At 34.9% G+C, this 11657-nt stretch overlaps 1 protein-coding gene across 2 annotated transcripts; it reads left to right on the forward strand.

Moving 5' to 3' along the window:
- Positions 1-8817: 8817 nt before the first annotated feature.
- Positions 8818-10677, forward strand: LOC131857191 (uncharacterized). Of its 2 annotated transcripts, none has more exons than XM_059209401.1 (5): positions 8818-8916; positions 9342-9497; positions 9603-9806; positions 10008-10175; positions 10281-10677. In XM_059209401.1, exons 1-5 carry the CDS (start codon positions 8839-8841, stop codon positions 10503-10505), a joined length of 831 nt encoding a protein of 276 aa, XP_059065384.1. In that variant the 5' UTR covers positions 8818-8838; the 3' UTR covers positions 10506-10677. The 2 variants fall into 2 exon arrangements, with proteins under 2 accessions (XP_059065384.1, XP_059065385.1); XM_059209402.1 differs by having other exon boundaries at positions 10020-10175.
- The last annotated feature ends 980 nt before the right edge of the window (positions 10678-11657 follow it).

An 11657-nucleotide genomic window follows, 5' to 3' on the forward strand; every position in this document is an offset into this window, starting at 1 on the left:
ACACATTGTGGGATCTGAGCCAGAGCATTGATTATATGAAGCTTAATGATATTAGTAAAGTGTTCTCACACATGTATGTGATATTGGTTGACATCAAGAAGAACAAAAAGGTCATTATGCAGCAATAAGAAATGGCTGATCAAGCCTATTTTCATGGTCAAGAATTGAACATGCAGAGGATGCAGTTTGAAGAATGTCTTGAAGGGGAGATAGTTGCTAGGGAGGAGCAAATAAATTTTTTTGTCTGCTCCGCTACAAGGAAGTCAGGATTACGTAGAGTATCAATGCCAGCTACATAAGGAGAGTTTTAAAAAATAGAAATCTTCTATGAAAGAAGAGAAGCTTCAAATAGATCCTAATGTTCCAGAGTAGCTTGTTCAAGAAAAACAGGGTGATGAAGTAGAAAAGGTTGTTGCAGAGGTCCAACCTTTAGCATGGATTGATGAATTACCTTCTTTTGTTGAAAGAGATGAGGATTATATGTGACAATAAAACATTAGATAGTATGGTTAGTTGTTGGCCAATGGTCATCAACAGGACAAACGAGCATTATACTAGGAGGAACAACATAAAACTGAATCCAATACCTTCTTCTAGGATATGAGTTCTGATGTCTTCAAGCGTGTTATGAAAGTGAAAGTTAATATTACGCTCTATGAAGAGTTGTGCTCTAACATTATTGAGCAATTTTGTTCAAAGTTGGATGTCAAAGAACCAAAAAAGGTTGATAGTCATGATAACCTAGAACAACTTGTTGAGTTATTGAAACAACAAGTGGAATATCATGAACCTGAGTTGCAAGGTCATAGCTGGTTGGAGGAGCTTCCTTTCTGCTATAAAAAAGGGTTGGATGTTGATATACCCATTGAAGGTTGGTTTCAAGAGGCTAGTTCATTGTTTGAGAATTTGCCTGCCTTCATTGAGGAAGACAAGCCCAAATTAGAGTGTCCTCAAGAGTGATAATGAGGACCATAAACAACTTCCTTTCTAGTGTATAAAAGAGCCTGAGGCTGATGTTTTAACTAAAAGTGTGCTAGATGAAGTCACTTCATTGTTTAGACAGTTTCCTTCCTCTAATGAAGGAATGAGTGATGATTTGGAGTAGCAGTATGTAAAGTAGGCACATGAGAGGGTTCCTTGGTTGTTTGACAACCAGGAGATCATCAAGGAGAGCCCAAGCTTTGTTCATTCAAGAGGCTGCCCTATTAGATATTTAGCTAGTATGGAGCCCAATAGGGTACCTACACATGAAGTTTTAATTGGAGATGGCACTATGGATGCACTAAAAGCTAAACAAAAGTATGATCAACTCACTTATCATCCCCTGAATAGCATTGCATATGAATGGTTTATGGAGGTAAGTGAATATGTTTGTCTTTCTCATAAGTTGGTGCATCAACTTGTTGACCATTTCTCAGTATATTTTATTTTCCTAGATGTCATAGTGCTCGCAAATCGTTGCATTTTGAGGAGGAAGGGTAGCTATTTAAGTCTTCATTAAATGGTTTTGTTTAAGTGGTTTTGCATTGCTATTAGTTTAGGGTAGGTTATACTCGCATAATTCCTTTTCCTGAGTGTCATCATGCACATTAGAGTAGTCTTAGTTTAGGTTTCATGTTTTCAATAAGTCTCCAAGTTTTTTAGTCTATCAGGTTGTAAGGGTTTGTTAAGTTGTACTATTGTCACCCTTACTAACTAATTCAACAAACATATACAGTTTATGATAGTAACACTTGTGTCTTGTTGTCACAAATCATACATCCATATCCAATCAGTTAGGAAAATGGCAGTAGTCCATCCAAGAAGTTTTACAAGTTAACCTAATGCATGAAATAGCCTCACTAAGCTTATCAAGAGCATATTCAAAACCCATGATAGTGAAGTCTCATACTTCACTATCACAATTTATAAACCTGTACTCAAAAGGCTTAGTAAATGTTATCTTCTACACTAAAGTTTTGAGTTTCATTCATGATTGCTAAGTGACTTTGTGCCTGGTGTATGGACAAGGCTACTACTTTTGATGTTTAGCAGGCAAACATCTGACAAAAATTGCCAAAAATATTACTAGATTTTCACCTACAGTTTCAATCAATTAGAGACACCAAGTTTTTCAAGCAAATGGTACATTTTATAACCTCTCTATGTTGCATTCAAGTACACCAATGAAATAACCTCAATAGATTACAAAAAAAAAGATTGCAAAATAAAATTATTTCATTGATATAAATGTATGAAGCATAAAAAGATTGAATAAGTCTTTTTGAAGAAATGTAATCTTTATTGAAGATGATAAAATACATGTCTCACACAGCAAGTCATGAGACTGAATTTGCTTAAATAAATACATATAAGGATCATTTATACATGAATGCGTAAACATTGAAAAGAAGAACATGTAAAGGAGGTAACTAGTCATTGCCTAAATGACTGGTACTGTTGGTCTAATATGCTCATGATGGTGTTGCCTCGCTTCTCCTAGTTTCCCTTGGTCCTAAGGTTTCATGTTTTTTTCATAGAGTGTGAATAATGAGTTGTATTAAGGTTCTAAGAAATGAAAGGTTGCACACTAAACATGAACATGTACCCATACATGCATAATCTAGCCCCTATGTGCATTTATTTTTCTAACTGCTTTGTTCCATGTGCAGTAATAAGTGAAATCATGTTTATTTAAGCATGTGGGGTAAAATGTGGCTCCCACAAGGGTTGAGCCCAACAAGTTGATTCAAGAGATGAGTCTAATAGCATGATAAATCATCAAGTGCATCATAATAAGATATCAAAGACAATGTGCAATAACCTCATAGATTGCAAGCATATTCATATTCAAAGAAGGAATCATAGAGGAAGAGATTATATCAAGACATAGTACAGTAAAAGCCAAAGAGTTGTGATTGATTGGCATTCATAATACTACAGCCAATTTAGTCATTTGTGGAAAGATAATCAAGAGATAGCTATATGATTTAATGAAAAGAATCTCAACTATAGTCATTTCATAACATCAATCATGAGCTACATAAGTGTATCAGTCAATAATGATTCTCAAGGAGTGATAGTGACTAGAGTTGGAGGTTAATAAAGAGGCTGGCACATAGAATGGTATCATGGCAAAGTACAATGACAAAGTAATGAAAGGTCATACTATCTAAATATAACAAAGTTTTAAAGTTGTGACCGTGAGAGGTGCATGAGCTGGGTTATGTAACAATCATTATTGAAAATTTGATAATAAGTGTTGGGACATGCTAGGTTTGTGAAGTTATAAAGTTGATAGAGAATTTTTTTTTTGTGATTAATATATACACAAGAAGAGTATATAGTGATCAAATGACTGCCCCAAAGTTAGAAGTCATACACAGTGGACAAAAGGGGGATATTTATAGCCTACAAGGAAGGGTTTGTGACAAATTTGTAATCTTTATAAACAGTCAATGAAAACACAAAGAGAACTTAATGTATAGATCACTTTTTAGATGACCATGGAGGTATCAATGGACAGATTAGGGATCAATGAGACCAAGCCATGGAAGAAAATGAAATGAAGTGTCTGTATAAGAAAACTAACAACTACAGGTCTAAGACACTAATGCTAACCTTTCCTTTACATCTCAATATAAGAGGGTAACCTTCATTAAACAATGTGCATATTGCAGCCATGAAAAGATGGTCTTCCATGCTAATCTCATTGTCACAGTCTTGAAAGAAATAACTCCAATAGGTAGATCACTATCTAAGAAAATGCAAATTGCATCACTAAGAATTCAAGGACTTATGCCTTATAAACATCAAGATCATAATCAGGATAGTTCACAGTTCAAATGACAAGCAGTCTTAAAAGCAATCTGATGTTTTTGCAATGAAGAGGGAATTACGAATATGAGAAACAATCATAAGCTATAAGGTCTGCTAAATGAAGAGAACAAACATTTTGACTATCACAAAGCATGCTCAATAGTGAGCAATAAAAGTGTAATCCTGATTAAATGGAAATACAGCCCCTATAGGGTTATGAAAAGAATTCAGATCATAGCTTTAAGTAATAGATCAATAACAAGGGTAGAAGTACAAAATGAAGATATTGGCATCAATCACTATGAGTTGGGTGCATGGCCATGCTCACACTTAATAACTATAGGTCTACAATGATAGTCAAATGTTACCAAAGGACAATAGTGATAAGTCTAAAAAAAATACAACAAACATTCTTCAGGGTACCTAGTATGGTCAACAGAAAAGCACATGTTAGAAGCATACAAAAATAACAATCACATACAAGCATAGTGCAGTCTCTAAAGAATGGTGTCATAGTACCATGAAGATACACAAAGTAGACATAATCTCATCAAAGAGCAAAAGAGACAAATACCTAATCAAGCTATGTTTTGAGCTCCAAAACCCATTGGAAATACCATAAAATTGTGCAAAGAATAGAGGGTCACGACTCATGATAAACAGAGAACCCATTCTATCATTGGTAGTGAATACAAATTTCACAAATATTAAGAGATACATCACAAAACGCTAGCAGAAAATGTTGGGATTTTTTGAATGAACTTAGTGATTTTCAAATTTAAACAAGAATCTAAATGGATATATATATATATATATATATATATATATATATATATGTATATATATATATATATATTAAAGCTATTGTAGTTCTGGTACTCATTATAAGGAGAGACTTGCTTGTTCAACTAGAAGAGAGTAACAAGATCTACAAGAAAATTCTACATCCTATCCTAGAAAGAGTAGAGACCCTCGTCATGGCCATACGCAAGGTGTTTTCTAGGGTTTCAAACCCTTATGTCGGCCACCAGTAGCTAATGAAAAATGAATAGAACAAATGAAATGAAAATACCTCAACTTAGGGTTACATTTTCTCTAGAGTATGCCGATAGACTTTTGTTTGTTTTTCTTTTAAAAAATTACTTCTCAAGTTCCCCGTAGGTATTGTGTTTATGTTGCATAGAATCGTTAAGAATAAAATATGTTATTAATAAAAGTAATGGCAAGTGTTACCAGAAGGCCAAGTCAAGGTTGGGAGATAAGAATAAGATTAATGACAGGTGCCAAGTCACCATAGGAGTTGAGTTTAAACTTATGAAGGAAGATGAAGTGTATAACACATATACGTGTTTTTGACTCCTAATTGAAATATTTTTTTTCCTACATATTATTCATTGTAAAGCAATTGACATTAAGGTGTTTTTAAACCTTTTAAGTCATTTTGTTATTCCTAAATGCAAATGAAGGGTGACTTGGCACATTTGAGAGCATATATCAATATTTATGAGTTGGTTACAAACATAGGGAGAGCATCTAGGGGATGTTTCATTTTTTGTTGGAGTAAATTTAGGCCTTTTGACCAAGTATTGAGCATTTTGAGGTTTATTTTGTGACTCTCTGTGATGGAATTAGCCTTGCATGAATTTTCCATACATTATGGGCTCTTTTCATGGAGATTGAGGGTCTAGATTTTAAGGTGGAAGAGTATATGCAACCCATGGAGCTTTTAGGTCCTATTTTGGTGGATTTTTACTTAGAGTTTGATATAGTCACTTATGTGACTCATTTTGTAAGTAGTTCTGATTATGCACTTCATTCCTAGTGACTCTTGAAGTCCTTCTATAGATTTTGCCATTTTTATGTAACTCTTTTGGTCATGTATTATAGTGGGAACCTTGGAAATTAACAAGATAATCTATTTTACCTTCTCTAATTTCTGTATTATTGTATGTGTGTTTGGGTGATCTATCCCTTAACTTGTGAAATTCTTCATTCCTAGTTATTGTGTCTCCTTTTTAGCATCTTTAGATAGAAAAGTATATGCAGTTGCAGGTTGTAAGTTGAGTTAAGTTGTAGGTGTTTAGATTTGTGAAAGTTTCTTTCCTTCAAAATCCACATGCATAGTAGCCTTCTTGCAAAATATTGATGCAAATACATATCTTTATTGAGTTGTGTATATCAACTTGTTGTTGATTGTCTTGTGTTTAGAAGTTATTCTACAGGTTTTGCTTCATATTTAGGTGCATCACCCCTTTATTTTATAAGTTTTAAACTTCTAAGTTCATGTTTTTCCTTACCCTTTATCTCTGCAAGTTATTAGTATAGGTGCTAATCAAATAGAACAATCTAGGAGTCGGCCTTATCCAGAGGTTCAGTCCAGTTATAGGTGACCCATAGTCTTGGATTGATCCCATGTTTCTCTAGAAGGTTTATCTTTTCAACTTTACATAGGGTGCATTTATATAAGATAACAATTATATTCTTTAGATCTCCTTCCCCCAATTTGTCTCTGCTCCATTTGACTATCAACACAATCTCCTTTAATCTGTCTATTGTTGTCGATGCTATTTATGATGGTATTAAAAAGAGCTTGCTTCTTCATCTACTCCTATCAATGAACCCAAAGCATCTCCTATTCTGATGATTTCTCTTTCACCCCAATATTATACGAGCAACCCCTTGAGTATAAACTATCATGAAGCTACTTGTGTCAAAATTTGGCACCCAATTTTTTTTTAGTGAAACTAGTACCTTTATAAAATCTTGGGCTACCATTTAGAATTTCATGCTTTAAGTACATATCTATGCATTCTATACGAAAGAATTTTTTTTTAGAGGTCGAATGCATACCCTATCTCGATATTTCTCCTTCCACCATTTGATTATATCCTCTGAATCTCCTTCCCCCAATTCGTCTCCACCTCATTTGACTATCAGAGAAATCTCATTTAATCTGTTTACAGCTACCGATGTTATTTCTAATGGCATTACAATAGATTGCTTCCTAAGTTCCTTTCTTTCCAGACTTTCTTAAATGGTTGTGAAGAGGGTTTGGAAAACTAGTTCATATTTTCTTGCCTTTAATGGAGTTTATATGCTTCTTTCTCCTTTCCTTTTTGCCAGCTATTTGAGTGCATCCTGAAGCTTTGAATGTTGGTCCCGATGTTTTTTCCAATGGCCATCCTATTAACTCCCATCGTAGGATCGTTCCATTTCTTTCTTATTGTGGGCTTTCCTTGTGCGACTTAATTTCTAGCCTCCACAATCTCATGGTCCTCATTTTCTTTTGGAAACTTTGACCCTTTGTTCTTAATATTAGCAACAGGCCAGGAAGAAGCCCTAGGCACAACACATGGCCTAGCATTCGAATGATACAAAATTGGTGCTTTCGGAGCTAGTTTCTCCCTTGTTTTGGTCCATCTGGATTTTACCATCTACCATTCAGTTTTAGGGTTTTCTGGGGCCTAGGTTGTCCAGATTAAAATATTAGGCTCTACATCTCGTCTAGCCTTTTGATGTTTCTCAAAACATTTATCTAACCAGCCTTCGTTTTCAAAAACCCATTGCGATCAGTAATTGTTCCTTGCTGAATAGGCCCATCGTGCAACCCTGATTTCCCGCGACTCTCCTCATGCCCATGGTGCAGCCTCCTTGTTAAATAAATATTATTGTAAGGGAGTGAGAGGTTTGTTAATGTATTCAAGATAATTATGATTATACATGGTTCTCTTTTACAAGGGAAAAAAAAACTACTCTAGTTATCTCATTGACTGTAAGTTTAACGTTCATAACGTTTAGTCTTTGTCAAGGTCATGTGGTCCTTGGAATTTGAATGCCGTAAATTTTATATATAATTTACATTTCAGTGAACGCCTTCCCAAATGTTCGTTTACTATCTTCAATACACAACTCATTTTGATAGCATGAAAGGAACCATACTCATTTTGATAGCATGAAAGGAAACATTGAGATAAGGTTAGTCATGAAAACAATTACGGATGTCACGCAAAATATAGTCTTTTCTGTCCTTTTCTTTCAGTCTATGATGGTTTGGCTCCGCGTGATAAATAGCTTTGCTAACACTTACAACTAGATGATTTTATTGTAGGTTGTAAGTTGAGTTAAGTTGTAGGTGCTTTGAGTTGTGAAAGTTTCTTTCCTTCAAAATCCACATGTATAGTAGTCTTCTTACAAAATATTGATGCAAATACATATCTTTACTGCTTTGTGTATATCAACTTATTGCTGATTGCCTTGTGTTTACAAGTTGTTCTACAGGTTTTTTTTTGATATTTGGATGCATCACCCTTTTATTTTATAAGGTTTAAGCTTCTAAGTTCACGTTCTTCCTTACCGTTTACCTCTGCAAATTATTAATATAAGTGATAATCAAATAGAACTAGCTAGGAGCCGGCCTTATCCAGAGGCTCAGTCCAGTTATAAGTGACCCACAGCCTTGGATTGAAAGGAAACATTGAGCCAAGGTTAGTCATTTTGGTAGCGTGTAAAGAAACATTGAGATAAGGTTAATCATGAAAATAATTACGGATGTGACGTAAAATATAGTCGTTCATGTTCTTTTTTTTCAGTCTGTGATGATTAAGCTAAACTTGATAAATAGCTGTGTTGATAGCTGTGTTGATCGGAGTTCACGTTACTTAGCTTTTTCCTTGTCTTGAGAACCAGTTTTATAGTCATTGAAATATTACAATACTAATTTATGTAGAGGCCCCTTATATGGGATTTCGAGACAATACGTGTCTCGTTGAAATCAAAAGGGTTTTTTTAAAATCCGATTTTTAGAGTATCGCCCTGTTTACATTCACATGTTTAAAATATTTGTCTTCCTTTCCCACGTTCTGATTATTAACGTGGGTCCAAACATCTAGGTACCCTTTCACAAATGGGTAAGGCAAACGTGATTTTCAATTAACGTGGGTCCATTCTGGTCACCATCTTAATCCCTCTATATGAAGGTCCTTCCCTTATCATTTACTGAACATCCTTCTTTCTCTGATTGCTCTGAGCAAAGAAAAAGTCATGGCTGTCCAGCTAAAAAGCCTTGCCCTGCTGTTCCTCTTTGTGGGTGCGGTCAGCCTTCATGCAGTCCGTTCTTCGGTGTGTAACCTTGAACTACTCTTCTCTTCTTTAATCATAATACCACACAATAGCGTCTAAGTTTTCTGGATTAGATTATCTAAATATATGTTTTTCTTCAATATTTAGGATCACATTCATATTCATTCATGATGATAATTTACTTAAAGAGAAAATTGAGAAATAACCAGCAAAACCATGTTTTTCTTGGTTCTGGTTAACTTCACTCCCCTCATCAACATGGTCTGTCTCATGTTCTATTAGTTATCTCTGAATTTGCTTCTCTAGTTATCTTGCTGTGATTATAAATATACATAGTCTAATCAAATTTTATTGCGAATAATTGTCATAGACTGAAGATCTCATGTCTCTAATTAAATACTATTATAAAATCTGTAAATGTCGTTCGCGTGAGAATCCAATGAAATTTTATATCTTATTTGCAGGGTCAAGATGTGATAGTAACATTTATAATGGTTCAACATGCCGAAATGGGGCAAGTGTTTAAGATCGTTGGAAACAGTGAGAAGCTGGGGAATTGGGAGCCTTCTAAAGTGGAGAACATGACATCGACTCCTGGCGATGCCTGGGCCATCTCTGTGGTATGTTTTGTTTCTCTTTCTTGCTGTCTTCTCTAATCTGTTTTATCCAACAAGATTAGCTGAGCTTCATAAACGTATTGATCTTAATCTTGGTTTTTTCAACAGAAATTGACGAAGGGAGCAGCATACGAGTACAAGCCAATAGTAGTCGACTCTGATAGTGGTAACACCTTGTGCTCGGCGAACGGGAACCGCCCCTTAACTATTCCGGAAGATTATTCCAAGTCTGATCATGTGGAAACAGTGTTTAGGAGTATCTCTTGCGGTTACGGCTGCCATGAAAACAATGCTTGCTCCGACCAAGGGAGGGTCTGTAACTTTTAATTACTCTTTTTTTCTCTTGTCAATAATAATACTACACAATAGCTTGGAACAAATTTGGATTAGATTTTTTAACCTATGCATTTCATTAATATTTAGGATTAGCTTATGTCTTTAACTAAATGCTACTTACTATAAATTTGATAAATGTAGTGCGTACAAGAATCATAAGAAATTTGCCATCTTTAGGTGCGTTTGCAGGGAGAAGATGTGATCGTAACGTTTGTGTTGGTTCAAAGCGTGATGTCTGGGCGAGAATTTAAGATCGTTGGAAACGCTCCTGAGATGTGCAGTTGGGACCTTTCTGAAGTGGAGAACATGACACAGACTTCTGTAGATGTCTGGGCCAGCGCTGTGGTATGTTTTGTTTCTCTTATTTTATGTCTTCTCTAATCTGTTTTACCGAAGGAGCTGAGCTGAGCTTCATAAATGTATTGATCGTAATCTTCGTTTTGTTAAAAGACATTGACGAAGGGAAAAGCATACAAGTACAAGCCATACGTAGTGGACTCTGTGAGCGGTTCCACCGAGTGCTTCGCTCACGAGGAACTCTCCTTAACTATTCCGGAGGATTATTCCAAGTCTAATTATGTGGAAACAGTGTTTTATAGCTTGGAATGCGGTTACGCGTGCCATGGCACCCCTGCTTGCTCCCTCCATGGTGACCGTAGTCGCCAGGTTATGTGATAATAGAAATGTAATAATGCAGTGCACCAACTTATAATCTTTCTCTACGTTTGTTGAAAAAATAAGCATTGTACTTCGTATATATATTACGTTGATACAATAAGCCATGCACTGCGTATCTATGTATCATCTGTCGTATGAGCGAAAATATAAAACTGCGCCTGTTGTTACCTTTGCTATGTCTTCTCTTCAATAATTAGAGTTTTTACTTAATTATGTTTCTTGGAGTATGCAAAACTGGCTAGTGATGGTTAGGAGATGGTATTGAATTTTCATGGGCATTTTTAGGGAATCGTTTAAATCACACACACTAAACTTACACTTTTAGACTTAAAAGTATTAAACACTTAGAGTTGACTGACATTTTCTAGGCTTAATATGTTGCTTAATGTGTGGTCACACTAAGAATACACTTCTAGGCTTAAAAGTGTTAAACACTCAGAGTTGACTAACATTCTCTAGGCTTAATATGTCGCTTAGTGGGTGTGGTTTAAGGCTGCCCTATTTTTAGTATTTTTGTTCAATTTTTTAATTTCTTGTTTATGTGAGATCCACAAGAAAGCAATTTTTTAAGTTTTCCATATTATGTGTTTGGGAGTTCTCTTTCAATTAAATCTCATTCATGATGTGATCTGACTATCATTGTTTAAAGATGTTGAACGTTTAAATTTAATGAAACTTCACCTCCTAAGTGTAAATCATTTCGTTTTATATAATAATTTGTATAAATTTTAAAGTGGTGATGTTGTTTTTGTTTTCAGTATGGTTCAAACCCACACTTGATCATTATGATCACAAGCTTGTATGTTGGCTGATCCAATGTGCTCTTAGGTTTGAGCCTCAACTTTGTCATATGGGGATGCCCCCTTGTTTGTGACCTCACCACTTTGTAGCTGTAAGTCAAAAGAATTCCACATGGTATCAAAGAGCATGTCAACCCAACATCACTTGTCATGTTATAAAATCAATTATTTATAAAATAGTACAAAATTCTAAATTATACAACATACAAATAAAAGAGATTCTCGTCATTAAATATTTGTTGTTGGTTTTTCCAATTTTATTTATTTTATGAGCCTCAATGAGGATGTCTTGATTTGTAATAAATAATTTTATTTATTTATCTATAGTACACTTATGATATGATTTTTT

The sequence above is a fragment of the Cryptomeria japonica genome, chromosome 7 (genome assembly GCF_030272615.1).
Source record: "Cryptomeria japonica chromosome 7, Sugi_1.0, whole genome shotgun sequence".
Taxonomy (NCBI): Eukaryota; Viridiplantae; Streptophyta; class Pinopsida; order Cupressales; family Cupressaceae; genus Cryptomeria; species Cryptomeria japonica.

Coding starts and splice junctions, on each gene's coding strand:
- LOC131857191 (XM_059209401.1), top strand. CDS start 8,839: ATGGCTGTCCAGCTAAAAAGCCTTGCCCTGCTGTTCCTCTTTGTGGGT. Junction 9,498..9,602: donor ATGCCTGGGCCATCTCTGTG/GTATGTTTTGTT, acceptor TTTTTTCAACAG/AAATTGACGAAGGGAGCAGC. Junction 9,807..10,007: donor CTTGCTCCGACCAAGGGAGG/GTCTGTAACTTT, acceptor TGCCATCTTTAG/GTGCGTTTGCAGGGAGAAGA.